The sequence below is a fragment of the Drosophila virilis genome, chromosome 3 (assembly GCF_030788295.1).
Source record: "Drosophila virilis strain 15010-1051.87 chromosome 3, Dvir_AGI_RSII-ME, whole genome shotgun sequence".
NCBI classification, from domain to species: Eukaryota; Metazoa; Arthropoda; class Insecta; order Diptera; family Drosophilidae; genus Drosophila; species Drosophila virilis.
Window position 1 is genome coordinate 7,585,411 of NC_091545.1, and position 13,401 is coordinate 7,598,811.

Below are 13,401 nucleotides of genomic sequence, written 5' to 3' on the forward strand. Positions count from 1 at the left end.
CATGTAACGATACATCGGCAATATCGATTTAACAAACAGTGTTGAACAATGTAATAATCGATAAGTAAAAAAGCATACCTTACCGCTTGCAGGCCGGCCACGTACAACTACAAGAAATTAACAAAAATTAAAATACGAATTGAATGTAAGTTTAACAAATGAATTCTAACATAATTACACTTACCTGTTGCATTTGCTTATACAGCATGGAGACAATGCAGCGCTACGTTTCGCCCATCAACCCAGCGGTCTTTCCACACCTAGCCACAGTGCTTCTCATTATTGGTACATTTTTCACAGCCTGGTTCTTTGTTTTTGTTGTCTCGCGCAAGAGCACAAAAGAGAACACATTAATTAAGGAGCTCCTAATCAGCCTGTGCGCGTCGATATTTCTCGGATTTGGCATTTTGTTTCTTTTACTAACCGTTGGCATATATGTATGAGAAACAAATCAATTGTTAGCATTCCGATTTTAAGATAAATATATACTTACATATGTAGATGCATTTAATTATTAATGCGCGTGCGAACGTACGTTGGGTTTATTCATATACATGTATGTAATTTCAAAGATTTAATTTAAACTTAAAGCAATACCGAATATATTATAATAACATATCAATTGTGTGCGGCTTGAATATTAGTTGCACTTGAAAACTGCAAATGAAATTATTCCTGCAATATATTGGACACATCCTTCACATCCTACTAGCCAGCCAATCCCGCCTTTTGTCTACATTTTTGCATTGTAGCACGCAAAATGAATTGCTTGCGTGATAGTGTGCGCACATGCTTCAAGAACGTCTCAAGATCAATAACTCCGCCGCGCAGCCCCTCGCCTAAATAGTAGATGGCATCCTCTGTGGCAGCTTCATCAGCGTAGGCATTGAGTAATCTATAAATAGGCCAATTAGACATGGGAGACAAAATTGTATCTGGTCTCGAATCACTAACTGTCTATATAATGGTGCAGTTGTGGTAACTGCCTCGTCAGGATCGATGGCTTCTGCACTCTCGAGAGTCTCCAGACTTTTCTTCAATTCCTCCTCCTTATCCCTCAATATGCTAATGTTCTTCTGCAAATCAACTTCCTCCCGCTCCAAGCGAGTTACGATGGCATCAATCTTGGCACTACCCTCCACCAATTCTTGCTTGGTGCGATTCAATGTTTCGATTTCAGCTTGATACTGATTTACCTTCTCCTGTATGCGACGCCTCAACTTGTCCTCGACGGCGCTAATAAGCGATGCCTTAATGTGCTCCTCTGTAATTGTACCCGTTGAGCTCGGATTGGCATTACCAGCGGGATTCTAAGATGAGGAATATCTGTTATCTATATCGTGTATCAATTGTTGTTTCATATAGCTCACATATCCAGCGGCGCCCGGATAGACTCCTGGCTGTGGGTAATTCATGTAGGGCTGATAGCCGGCGGAGTTTCCTGCCGGTCCACCAGTCGCCGGATAGGGCATATAGTTGCCACCAGTGGGATATGGCGGAAAGTTACCACCGCTAGCGCCGGTTGCGCTTGGATAAGGTAGAAACTGATTTGAGGCACCTGGACCGCCGGGCTGAGGCATGAAAGCTTAAATGCGAGGCATCAGCGCATGAAAACACTCAAGATTGATTTGCACTTACAATTCGATGGATATGGCGCGGCAACCTGCTCCTTCGGCTTGGAGTAAACGGGCGGATGATCACCGAATGTCACAATCATAACCTGTATAAGCGATAGCAGATCCGAGCTATGCGGCTGCCAGTCGTGCAAGTAGGGCAAGTACACTTTACCATTGTGATCCACATACATGGACACCTTGATCTGCATGGTTGGCGTTGGTTTCACAAAGCACATGGGCGCATTTTGTGGATGGGTATCCATCAGCCATATGCATATGGGAATGTAGTAGGTGTTGTCTGTGAAATCAATATATGAATATGTATATATTCATGTGTTTTGATTCAGTTAAAAGGGGCCTGAGAAGAACACTTACTTTTGTAGACCACCGGAATGGTGCCCTGCAGTGCAAACAAATCTTTTGAGCTTCCATCGTTGAAAACTTGGGGGAGGAATTGTTTATTATTATTTGTATAAAACTTACTCATCAAAAATGCCACAGCTTACCAAATTTTTGCAGGTCATATGTCAGACTGCGATAAGTGGTAACGACATCGACAACATCTTTCCTGGTGGCCGCAACATTTTTATACTGTAAATGCGTGTGGTCATTAATTAATCAACAATTTAATATTGCGTGACGGGCAACAGGACGGATAATGCCCACCGAGAACATGACTCATCGTACCTTTGATAGATATTTGGTGATTTGTGCCTCTTCGATGGCAGGCATTATAGTTCGTTAATAATAAGTCGAATTTAGAGTTAGCACCTGCTGCTATAACAATGATTTTAAAGCAAATTTCTTTATAGTCGCAGAACGAAAACAAAAGTCGTCGATTGAGTACTTTGATGTGACAGCATCGAGTACATTGACACAATTATCGCATGTGTACGATAACACTTAGTATATATATATCGATAATAAACTACGTTATATGTGCGATTGGCTCTAGCATTACGAAAACGTTACATTTCACAACATTCAAAATACAATTAATGGGTATGTCTGGAGGAAAATATAAATTGATTTTAAAGTTTGTGCATACAAAACGCCATTTAAAAAATGATTGTTTATTTGTGAAATTAGTTGCTACAAATATGGAAAATGATATGTTCATCGTCTTTCTTTCATTCTGTTGATGCAGATAAATGGAGCGATTGCCGGCAGTTAACTTTGTCTTAGGCGCAACTATGTGGCGTTTGGGCGTCTGTAAACAAATAAGAGCACAGAAATCATAATTTGTAATAAATTGAAAGGTCGCCACATTGGCTTGGCTTTGTATCTTAAGTGTTACTTTATTTGAATACTTTCGTTTTTGTCTCTTTACTCATTAGGCATATATGCATATATCTATATACATATTCATATATACATATATATATATTTTATATATATCTATATATTAATATGTATATAGCTATATAGTTTACGTGTGTGTTTGCTTATTTTGTGTCAGTGTACTTAGCCAATGTTCAGTTAACTAGGCATTACTATAGGTATTGTTCATTTGTTACTTTTTAAATATATAATATATATATATATATTTTATATAAATATGTATTTTTGTAATAGGTTTAAATATATATATTATAAAAATCATCATCATCATCGTCATCGTCGTCGTCGTAGTCGTCGTTTTAAGCGCACTCGCTTTCTCATTGTGGGTGGTAGTTAAATTTAGTTGTTAAATTTGTGGATTACACATATAAAAATAATTTTTCAGTTTTACTTGCGTTTCTCTTACGCTACACGTATATTATTTGTGTATTTCATTTATTTATACTATGCACATCTTGTCTATGTACTTGCATATGCTGGAAAATGTGAGGGAGGCAGATAGAGTATCTAGGGCATACGACTTACGACTAAAAACCATTAAATAGTTTCAACTCATTCTTTTCTTTGTTATCAGCTTATCCGCATTAGGTTTACATAAATTAAATGTTATTGTTAGAATACAAAATGGTTTCGTTCGCATCATATATATATATATATATATATATGTATATATATATATTGTATTTTCCATTATTTTCATATTTGTGCTACGTATTTGCATTATTATTGCTTTAATCGGCGCCTGCATATTTTTCAAAGTTCCAATTTCAATTTCACTTTCAATTAGTTAATTCTTCTGTTTTGGTTAAGCGTGCATAATAAGTATTCTCAAATTTTTGTATCAATTCAGTTTCTCATTATTCATGCATGGTTTCTTTAATCTTTTGGCACATTAATGCATTCATTGCCGTGCGTGCTCGTTAAATTAGTTAAACAAGTGTTTCATCATAATTCATCATAAATAACAACACATGCTGCTACAGACTCACAGTTCAAAATGTTTACGAAACGTAAGTGTTTTAACAACAAGTGAAGCGTGGGCGTGGTCGTCGTCTGTGTGTGTATGCGTGTGTGTGTGTGTGTGTGTGTGTGAGCACAATATACATATAAAATATTTTAGATAGCAACGTTTCTTTCACTTTTGTTTTATTTTATATCAAATTAATGAAAAATTGTACATAGTTAGCGAGCGCAAAATAAAAATGCATTTGCACGGATATTTCAAGTCGATATATATATATATAATATATATATATATTTCTTTTTTTAAGGTTTGTTCTGTTCCACTTTGCTTGGGTGATTCATTCCGTTTTTTTTATTTTTATTATTTTTTTTTTTTTTTTAATTGTATCGAGAAAAATTTGTTCTAAAATGTCAGTCTATTGCGCAAGAATCTACTTTTGTGCTCGGCTTACTGCTACAACGAATTCCTAAGTTTAAATGTTGCAGTTGTTTATTTATTTATTTTATCTCCGTTTTTGTCTTCTTTTTTCATTCGTTATTTTTTTTTTTATAATTTATATATAAAAAAATTCCCTAATATGCATTGTCATTATCGTTTCAATGAATGCGACTTTTTCGCATTGCCGCCTGTCCAACTCGTGTGGGTGTATCTGTGTGTGTGTGTGCGGGAGTGTCTCTTATGTGTGTGTGTATCTGTTTGTTTGTGTCTGCGTCTGTGTGTGTGTGTGTATGTGCAAGTATTTGTGTCGCGCTGACATTTGATGTTAGCTCGATAAGACCTACATACATATACATACATATGCCCAGAATTGGGATCATTGTCACGCTACTGCCACTACATGCTGATAATTGCTACATCTACGGGCTACTTTCTGGCTTGATAGGGGCAAGGACTTAGGCTAGCTTCGTGTACGCGTAGGCGGCAATGACGCCGACCACAACGCCAGCGGCAATATATGTGAGTAATGACCTTCGTTTTTTCGCCGCCTGCTGATTGTCCTCGTTCTCACGCTGTTTGCGTTTAATTTCGTTGACTTTATGCTCCAGATTCGACTGGTATTCGTTGCGTTTTCGCCGCTTCAGCTCGTCGCCGGTACTGTGAAAATTATATAGGCATTATTAATATATACCGTTAAGCCCTTATAAATATTTGTGCAGTCAGATGTACCTCACTGTCAAATCAATGCCATTGACCTTATGCTGATCGACTGCAGTTGGCTTCTCGCTGTTGGCATTGACATCATCTTCGTGTGGTTGCAACAAGATGACATCGCCATTCGCTTGCTGCTCATTGATGTTCTCGTACACCTCTTCGTCCTCGTCGTCATCGTTCACATCGTATTCCTCATTGTCATCGCTATCCGATTCCTGTTCGCTGTGCTGCGGTAACGTAGGCAGCGGTGGCAGTGGACGATTGTTAAGCAGACTGTCTGCCACTTCGGCATTGACAATCTCTGGCTGATTGATAATAATGTTGTTGAGCGCATCTTTGCTGCTCAAGGTCTGTTTATCGGCGATGACATCCCCGTCGCCCATCTTATCTCCATTGGCCTGTGCCGCATGCATGTCCAGAGAGAGCACACCGCCCGTGATAGGCGCCAAGGGCAAGTTCAGCGAATGGGAACGGGGTGGCAATGGTGGCGGTTGCTCCTCCTGTCCGTGTGAGTCCATGTCGTTACTAATGATTGGCTCCTCGACACCCAGAAAGCTCTGGAAATTACAAAAACAGATCCGGTTAGGAAGACGTGTCTCAGCGCGGACTAAATAATAATTGCGCTTAAAACTAAAGTAGTTACAATTGTTCTTATATTCGACTTGGAACATCTAATTTTGGGCGTACGTAAAACAAGATTTTGATTTTGAGCACGATTTTAACTTTTACCCAAAATTCAACAACAAACAATTTATACAATTTTAGTTTTCTGTAACAAATTCTTATACAAAATGTTCAATTTTGCTCCACGAAAGCCGACTTAATGACAAGTATGACAAGTCTTCCATATTACTCTGGCTTGCCAAGCTTGCTCTGTTTTAGATTTAGTTCTCAGCGCAATTGTTTAGTTCAACAAGGTTAATGTACATACGGGATCGTTCAGTTTTTTGATGCCCTCGATGATTGCCTGATATGAAAAGTCCCACTGATCGGCCGTCTGGATGAGACCCATTCGATAGCTGCGCAGCTCGCGCAGCACTTGGGACACATTGCACTCGCCGTACTTGTCCACAAGTACCAGACAGCAGTCGACCAGGCAAAATGTGCCGGAGCGACCAATGCCGGCACTGCAGTGTACCACAGCTGGGCCCACATCCGCCGCCAGAGCGCCCGAGTCGCGCACCAGCTGTAAGAACTTTAGAAACGTATCCGGCGAGCTGGGTATGCCAAAATCTGGCCAGGTCGTATAATGGAATTGCATAACCTCGCGGCTTTTACTCGTTTCGAGATCAGTTAATCTGTAAAGGAATTCGTATCATTTTCTTTCCCAGATCTTCTCGTATTTCTGGCTACACTCACTTAAACCAACGCCGCACAAAGTTCTGATAGTTCTCGCAGCAAATTAGTTCCACGGACAATTTGACATCCTTCAGATTGAGCGCCTGCTTGGGCCCCATATGATCCGGCCAATATAGATGGCATTTAACTTGCTTCTTCTCCACCAGCTTGTTGAGCATAAGAATGGCGCGTGAGTTCTGCTCCCAGACCATTAGCCAGAAATGACCCACCGTATCCAGCAGCGGACCCTGTGTCAGTATATATTGACGATCGGCGCGTTCGACCTGCATCAAAATTACGATATTATAGAATGGCGACAGCTTGAATAATGTGCTTCCAACTCACCTTCACCAGGTTGGCATTGATGTAATCTACGCTGCTGCGTTTCAGCACAATGCGCGAATGATCATAGGGATTAACATCCCGATAACGGTTCAGTCCCCGATTCGGCGCACGCTCCGATTCTAGCGTAGTAAACTGTTGCTCCTTAGCCTCACGATCGCATTTATCACTTATTTCCTGCATACAAAAACGATGTGTGGGTGGAATTTAATTAAAAAGTAATTATGGCATTTTGCACTGATATTAAAGAGTGGATTTTCGCAGTCTGATTCACACATGCAGTACTATATATATATATATATATATATATATATATATCATTATTTTTGGGGTTGCCCCCTCAGAACTATCGACCCGTCATTAGCCGCTTCATTGGTTCGTTATCTGGGCCTAGCGACTGGCTGGCTTCTCCGTCAGATTGAGCTGGGCCACGTTAGCATGACTAATTGGTCAGAATGAGCGCGACATGGCTAACGGCATTATCTTTGTTATCAGCTGCCGCAGCTGTAACTGTTAACGCTCAATATCAAATCAGTCCTAACAACAAGTTCAATGTCGTCTGCCCAAGAGTTGGCTAACACCATAAATAGTCCAAATTGCCAATGAGTCGATTTTAAAGAGCCGGGAGCAGGGGAAGCGCGGTGACTAATGCGAGACAGGCGAGGCATTAAAGCAGTTAATTTACTTGACTTCTTTATTTTTTTGCTGCGAATTGTATGCGACGCAGTTTTTGATTGCAACGCGAAAAATCAGTTGCTAATTGTCAGTTCATTATTAAGTAGGTGAATCAGTTTTAAGTCGTCAAGCCGCCACTCCTCGATAATCAGCACAAATTGAGGCTGACGACTGGCGAGTGTTATGAAATTTAATTGAAAAGAACATTGCCCGATAACGTACATATGTATGCAGAGAGCCAGCGAGCGAGAGAAGGGGAGCGCGACACAGCAGAGATAATGCAGTGGCAGGCACATTACAATATGCGTATAGACAAAACAAAAAAATTGCGATGAGCATCAATGCGGTTATCAGCAGCGTAACTGTTTATCAGCAACGGTTTATCCAACAAAATAACGGATTCAATTAGCTGTACACTCTAACCAATTTAACAAATACATAAACATATACACGTATGTATGTATGTGCATATGCAATGTAATCAATGCATGCTTCTCTAGCTTTTGCTAATTAAATCTCTCTCTCTCCCTTTCTCCCTCTCTCTATTTTCCACCTCATAACTTCACTCAAATGGCGTTTACTAGATATTTTGAGAATCGCATAGAGGCGACATTCAATTATGCCTAAATATGCATATGCATTTAAAGAATACAACTAATATACACTACTGTGACTTTGCATGTTTTACAGGGTATCGGAATTGCATGCTGCATGAATTGCAACGGCAACAAAACCAACAACAAATGCCGAACTGCATAGAATGTGGGCATCGAGTTCGTCACAGTCTGTGCGGTATTTTTTGTTGTTGTTGTTGTTGCTGTCTCTGTCATAACGAGGAGAAGAAGCAGAGGTGATAAACAACATAAGAAAGCAGGCGAACGAAACGGTACTGTCAGAAGATTCGTGTATTGAAGTGCGCATAAAGCATAACAATGTTGCCCGTTTTTGCTGCTATTATTATTATTAATATTACTTTTATTGCTGCTCCGATTAGTGCTGTTAGAGGAGGAGAAGGAGGAGGAGGAGCATAATTCATTAGAATTCATTAGGAGATGCTTTCAAGCGAAAAACAATTTTGATTTCATCAAGCTTGGCTCTGCTGTTGCCGAGTTAGTTGGAAAGTTAGATTATCCTCGCAGCGCACAAAGGACCAAAGTGACACACGCACACGAAGGATGAACGGACGGAGCAAGAACAACGCCAACAACAAATTGAGTTCATTACACACAAATTCGAACACACACACACACACACACACCCACACGCACACTCACACAGATACAGCTACACGCAGCAGGCAATGTCATCCTAACTGCGAAGTTAAATTCCGTGAAATCCCAATTCAAGTGAGTCGCAAAGCGACGATGAAGCGGGCTGAAGCAGCAGCTGAAGACACAATTCGCCGGAACTGGCCATAAAGCAGAAACTCCAGCTCTGGCAAAGACGAAGTAGCAAAGTAGAAGCAAAGAGAAACCCAGGCCCAGGCCGAGACGTATGCCCTTTGTGCCAAGCGCAAAAATTATTTAAGTCTATGTGAATGTGTGTGTGTGTGTGTGTGTGTGTGTGTGTGTGTGTGTGAGAGAGAGACTTCAACTACTTGCATTGGCAGGTCCCGAACGGCCAATTTATTTTTGTTAAGCGATAGCTCATCGAACTTTTCAATACTAATATGATCCTTCTTTACAACTCTGGAAATAAAGGGTTGTAAAATGCCTAGAGAAATATGTGTGTAATATAAGCAACAATTACATACAATTATCAGCGGGCAGCAATCAAAACAAATGAAATTCAAAACATACACACACAGAAATATGTATGTATGTATGGATTTTCACTAGAATTGTGTACAAATACAGACAACGAATTCGCAGAACTCCAAATGCTTGCGACGCGTACGTCGTTTTTTGTTTTTATCAATAATAATAATAATAAACGTAGAAACAATTTTTGGCAGTCCTAATCGTAAACACCCCGCCTGAGGCCAGAGTGCATGCCTAGTCAGAGAGCTAGTGTAGGAAAATGGCTACAGTAATCAGAATTTGAGCGAATTGCAAGGAAAGAGTAGACGCCGAAGAAGAAGAAGAGGCAAAAGCAGCATCCAAGAGCAACAAGCGAGAGCGCATGCAAAGTGCAGCAGGTGAGCGTTAGCGTCACTCTGTATGTGTATGTGTGTGTGTGTGAGTGTGACTGTGAGTGAGTCGGGTGAATGTGTCTGTGTATGTTTGAGAGAATGTGCTTGTGAAATTTTCGGCCAAACGTTGCGCGAGCGCCACAAACTAAAGCCAAAGACCGGAGTTGGGCTGCTGCTGCTGCTGCTGCTTCTGACCAACACCGACACCAAAAGCTACAAATACAGGCGCACGCTCACATGACAGCGACAGCAACAACAACAAAAAATAATAGCGCAGTGGGGCTGACCGTGAGCAGCGTGCCTACACAGACACACACGTCCATGCATGTACATTTGTAGTTGGTTTTTTTTTTTTGCTGTGTATGTGTGTGCTGGTGGTGGTAGTGGTGTTGGAGGCATCGGCATCTGCAGAAGCCTTTTGCGCACTCATCACATTTTCGTGGAAATCGAATCAAAAAGGAATAAAATTGTATGTGTGCGCCCGAGTGTGTGTATGTATGTGTATGTATATTGTACATGCTGGTGTGTGCTGGTGCCCTTCTTGCCAGTCGCTGTTCCTGGTCGATGGGTGTACATTGATATGGTACTTGGTATGTACTTACCTTGTAGTATTGAAGCCAACCCGATCCAGATTTTTTGTCATTATATTCCTGTTCGATTTTGAGCCTGGCGGGCGTGTTGTCCCTTGTCGGCACTGCTGCACTCGTCTCAGTCATTGTGCACTCGGTTTGTGTGTTGCTTGTTATTTTAGAATTTGGAGTAATTTGTAATGTCTGTTTGCTTTTCTATCTTTCTGTCGTTTGCGTTTTGTTTTCGACACACCGACACACCAACACACGACTGAAACGACCGAGTAAATAGTGCGTAAGAAAATTTGACTACTGCGGCGACGGTCTGACGGTTGTGTTGTCTGTTGCTAACACGCTATAGCGCGTATGCTGGCGGCAATTGTATATTAATAACTAAATGCAAGCGGTCAGCATTTGCCACATTATTCACTGGAAATTGCGTATAAAACACTAAATGCGTGCGTTTAGTTTTGATTAGTAATGTATTTCTCTTTCGCCTTTTTTTCTTTCCGCAAAATTAGCAGTAATTGATGTTTCGATGACGAGCAACTAAATTTATCGCTCTATCTATCGATAAGCGTAGTTTTGCTTAGCACGGTCACACTGCCCTTCAATTTGAACAGGCTGGCATGCCCATACACAAACAGCTGTTTTTGGTCGCGTAATAATTTTTGGTTGAATTATGCTAAAAACACGCATTTTTCGCTTAATACACGACAAACGATTGAGCGTGCCCATTTTACGCGGCTTTCATCATGAGTTCAGCAAACCCGAGCCGCAGCCCACTAATCCAAATGTAAAGGAACAGCAAGAGAAGAAATCCTTTGTTGCGGGCGGCGTACAAAACAAATACAAAGTCTTTCGTGATGAGGAGGCAACGGAGATCTTTGACGTGGAGGAGGCGCGTTATCAAGAGCTCGAACTGCCCGTGGAGGTTGAGCAGAATCAGTACTTCGGTCTAAATTTAAAGAGTAAGTGCGGTCAGTAATGGTTTGTGTCAATTGCTCATCCTTATTTCCTGCCAGGAGGCGTTCGCGGCGTCTTCGATGTGGAGGATCTGGTGGAGTTGTTGCGCAAGGAGAATGTGGACGATATTTTCGTTTGCTATGTGCCCGAGGAGCTGAAGTATGTGGATCATCTGGTCGTTTGTAGCGCGCGCAGCTATCGCCACATGCTCGCCACAGCGGAATTTGTGCGCCGCATGTTTAAAATCAAGCGTGCCAAGGGGGATTTGCTGCCACGCATCGAGGGCGAAAAGAGTCGAGACTGGATGGCCATGGATTTGGGTGAGCAGCTGTCACACTGGCTACAATCCATACATTGATTTACATTCCATGCCATTCCCGCAGGTAACATTGCGCTGCACATATTCTCGCCCAAGGCACGCGAGGACTACGATCTGGAATCCCTGTGGGCCATTGGTCCCCAGTACGATCACGAAAGTCAAAAGCCACAGAACCCGCTGGGCAACATATTCATTGCGCAGGTGCCAAAGCCAGCAACGTAGCCGTTTAAATGTACAAAATACAATTTGTTAATTAAGATCACATTGTCATTGTCACATAATTGTCTACCAGACGACAGCACCGTCAGAAAGCTTTTTGTGAAAGTCATAGAGGCTGGGAAAGACGTGATTCCTGTTGATATCCACACCGTACTTCTTGGCCAGATACGAATAGCTCTTCTCGTGCACCAGCGCCGCATGCCAGCCCACCTCCTTGGCGCCCAAATAGTCCGTGGTCGGGCCATCCCCAATGTGCAGGCACTCCTCTGGCCGCAGCTTTTCCAGCCCAGATTCAGCCATGGCACGCTCAAAAATAGCCGCCTGCGGTTTCTCCGCCTTCGCCGCGTACGAGTTGAGCGCAAAGTCCAAGTACCGATCAAGTTTTGTGTTGCGCAGCAGCGCTTCAAGTCGCGGATCAAAGTTGGCTATGACGCCGACCTTGCAGTGTTTATCCGGCTGGTTGTGCTTGTGCAGCTGCTGCAGCAGCTCGACGCTGCCATTGCACGGCTGCCAGCATATGGTTGTCTTGTACAGTTCCAGCAAATGGCTGACAAAGTTATCTAACTTCGCATCGGGTATGGGTGCGCCGCTCTCCGCGAAAGTGCCTTGAGATCAAATCAATCAGTATTTTGGCTTTTGCACTTTGAACCAGCTGCAGTTTATCGCCTACCTGCTATCAGCTGACGCCACCATTGCTGCCACTCAAGACGCGGGGACGTCTCAACGCCAAAATTCGGATAGTCACGATTCATCTTGTACCTGGAGAGTACCACAAGGAGTCGCTAAGAATGCGAAGCTTATCTGCCAATTGCTCTACCCACCAGTTCGCTTTGAAGTTCTTGGCCAGCTCATTGTTATCGCAGCGTGCACCGAATAGCGCTCCAATTTCGCCATATTGCTTGCCGGGACTGGTGCGAAACTGCAGCAGCGTATTGGTCACATCGAAGGTTATCAGACGAAAGCGATTCAGGCTGCGCATCTTTGCTGGGGTCTCCTCTCTCTCTGTCTCTCTGCTAAACTGATCTGTTGCCGATTGACTTGTCGATTTCTGCGCCTTGTGTTGCGTCCGAGTTCAGTTCGCGTACTACGTGAGCCGAGTCCATAATTATTTTCTATGACCGCTGCTGCTGCTGCTGCTGCTGCTGCTGCTGTTGTTGTTCTTATCAGCAAACAGATTTGTGAATTTATTCGTGTGTGTGTGTGTGTGTGTGCTTAGCTGTTTGTTTTGCTTGTATCTCCAGCTGGTTGGCAATTCATTAATGACAAGTCCCATAACTGTCGCTTGTCATTATCAGTAATCAACTTTGTATTGATTTGCATTACAAACATGTTGATAAATAAAACTCGTTCATCGATCGCTTATCTGTTGTGATTTTTCTTGCTTAAATCTCGCGCACTTGATTGCGCAGCGTTGCCAGCTGGCTGCCAGTTGGCGTCAGCTGGCAACTACGCTGCACAGCACTGCCAGCTGCAAGTTTAGCTGCTTAGCAAAGACAACAACCGGCAGCGGCAGGCGCGCGTCTTTGAAATTGAATTTGAATTGCCTGCACTCAATGTTCGTTAGCTGCAACGTGCGCTTTGGCGGCGCCGACGTTTCGAGGTCGACGCAGCGGTCGGTTACGTTTTTGCCAAAATATGTGGCGAGGCAACTTCGCATATGGCAGACGTGTCAGTTTTATTAATGCTCGTGGGAAGCAATAACAAGCAGCCGACAACAACAACAACGACAACACAACCTGCACGTATCTGCCGTTTTGACCTACCAACTG

General features: G+C 42.5%; 5 protein-coding genes across 6 annotated transcripts; 2 read left to right on the top strand and 3 right to left on the bottom strand.

Moving 5' to 3' along the window:
• Positions 1 to 3: 3 nt before the first annotated feature.
• On the top strand, positions 4 to 500 carry kud (oligosaccharyltransferase subunit 5 kud). The gene is made up of 2 exons (XM_032435253.2): positions 4 to 145; positions 206 to 500. Exon 2 carries the CDS (start codon positions 207 to 209, stop codon positions 441 to 443), a length of 237 nt encoding a protein of 78 aa, XP_032291144.1. The 5' UTR covers positions 4 to 145; position 206; the 3' UTR covers positions 444 to 500.
• Positions 303 to 2,476, bottom strand: TSG101 (tumor susceptibility gene 101). Its single transcript, XM_002046657.4, has 7 exons — positions 2,304 to 2,476; positions 2,123 to 2,207; positions 1,992 to 2,057; positions 1,639 to 1,914; positions 1,371 to 1,585; positions 955 to 1,310; positions 303 to 895 (listed from the first exon to the last, which is right to left on the bottom strand). The coding sequence occupies exons 1-7, from the start codon at positions 2,346 to 2,348 to the stop codon at positions 709 to 711; spliced, it is 1,230 nt and encodes a 409-aa protein (XP_002046693.1). The 5' UTR covers positions 2,349 to 2,476; the 3' UTR covers positions 303 to 708.
• A 197-nt stretch (positions 2,477 to 2,673) lies between these two features.
• On the bottom strand, positions 2,674 to 10,619 carry Ptp61F (Protein tyrosine phosphatase 61F). 2 transcript variants are annotated; one of them, XM_015175392.3, is made up of 7 exons: positions 10,162 to 10,619; positions 6,757 to 6,930; positions 6,433 to 6,695; positions 6,005 to 6,371; positions 5,089 to 5,630; positions 4,891 to 5,016; positions 2,674 to 2,826 (listed from the first exon to the last, which is right to left on the bottom strand). In XM_015175392.3, exons 1-7 carry the CDS (start codon positions 10,273 to 10,275, stop codon positions 2,808 to 2,810), a joined length of 1,605 nt encoding a protein of 534 aa, XP_015030878.1. In that variant the 5' UTR covers positions 10,276 to 10,619; the 3' UTR covers positions 2,674 to 2,807. The 2 variants fall into 2 exon arrangements, with proteins under 2 accessions (XP_015030878.1, XP_002046694.1); XM_002046658.4 differs by lacking the exon at positions 2,674 to 2,826 and having other exon boundaries at positions 4,245 to 5,016.
• A 44-nt stretch (positions 10,620 to 10,663) lies between these two features.
• On the top strand, positions 10,664 to 11,675 carry LOC6622834 (ribosomal silencing factor RsfS-like protein, 312). Its single transcript, XM_002046659.4, has 3 exons — positions 10,664 to 11,099; positions 11,154 to 11,414; positions 11,478 to 11,675. Exons 1-3 carry the CDS (start codon positions 10,811 to 10,813, stop codon positions 11,633 to 11,635), a joined length of 708 nt encoding a protein of 235 aa, XP_002046695.1. The 5' UTR covers positions 10,664 to 10,810; the 3' UTR covers positions 11,636 to 11,675.
• Reg-2 (Rhythmically expressed gene 2) lies at positions 11,603 to 12,789 on the bottom strand. The gene is made up of 3 exons (XM_002046660.4): positions 12,454 to 12,789; positions 12,303 to 12,391; positions 11,603 to 12,237 (listed from the first exon to the last, which is right to left on the bottom strand). The coding sequence occupies exons 1-3, from the start codon at positions 12,609 to 12,611 to the stop codon at positions 11,699 to 11,701; spliced, it is 786 nt and encodes a 261-aa protein (XP_002046696.1). The 5' UTR covers positions 12,612 to 12,789; the 3' UTR covers positions 11,603 to 11,698.
• Between the last annotated feature and the right edge of the window lie 612 nt (positions 12,790 to 13,401).

What these genes read in the sequence shown, in the direction of transcription:
- Ptp61F (XM_002046658.4), bottom strand. Translation starts at nt 10,275, where the DNA reads ATGACTGAGACGAGTGCAGCAGTGCCGACAAGGGACAACACGCCCGCC. An exon ending in TTTGTGCGGCGTTGGTTTAA is followed by an intron (nt 6,372 to 6,432) that starts GTGAGTGTAGCC and finishes ATTCCTTTACAG; the next exon opens with ATTAACTGATCTCGAAACGA. An exon ending in TCAAAAAACTGAACGATCCC is followed by an intron (nt 5,631 to 6,004) that starts GTATGTACATTA and finishes TGTAATTTCCAG; the next exon opens with AGCTTTCTGGGTGTCGAGGA.
- LOC6622834 (XM_002046659.4), top strand. Translation starts at nt 10,811, where the DNA reads ATGCTAAAAACACGCATTTTTCGCTTAATACACGACAAACGATTGAGC. An exon ending in CTTCGGTCTAAATTTAAAGA is followed by an intron (nt 11,100 to 11,153) that starts GTAAGTGCGGTC and finishes ATTTCCTGCCAG; the next exon opens with GAGGCGTTCGCGGCGTCTTC. An exon ending in CTGGATGGCCATGGATTTGG is followed by an intron (nt 11,415 to 11,477) that starts GTGAGCAGCTGT and finishes CCATTCCCGCAG; the next exon opens with GTAACATTGCGCTGCACATA.
- TSG101 (XM_002046657.4), bottom strand. Translation starts at nt 2,348, where the DNA reads ATGCCTGCCATCGAAGAGGCACAAATCACCAAATATCTATCAAAG. An exon ending in TCACCAAATATCTATCAAAG is followed by an intron (nt 2,208 to 2,303) that starts GTACGATGAGTC and finishes ACGCATTTACAG; the next exon opens with TATAAAAATGTTGCGGCCAC. An exon ending in ATATGACCTGCAAAAATTTG is followed by an intron (nt 2,058 to 2,122) that starts GTAAGCTGTGGC and finishes TCCTCCCCCAAG; the next exon opens with TTTTCAACGATGGAAGCTCA.
- Reg-2 (XM_002046660.4), bottom strand. Translation starts at nt 12,611, where the DNA reads ATGCGCAGCCTGAATCGCTTTCGTCTGATAACCTTCGATGTGACCAAT. An exon ending in AAGAACTTCAAAGCGAACTG is followed by an intron (nt 12,392 to 12,453) that starts GTGGGTAGAGCA and finishes GGTACTCTCCAG; the next exon opens with GTACAAGATGAATCGTGACT. An exon ending in GTGGCGTCAGCTGATAGCAG is followed by an intron (nt 12,238 to 12,302) that starts GTAGGCGATAAA and finishes TTTGATCTCAAG; the next exon opens with GCACTTTCGCGGAGAGCGGC.
- kud (XM_032435253.2), top strand. Translation starts at nt 207, where the DNA reads ATGGAGACAATGCAGCGCTACGTTTCGCCCATCAACCCAGCGGTCTTT.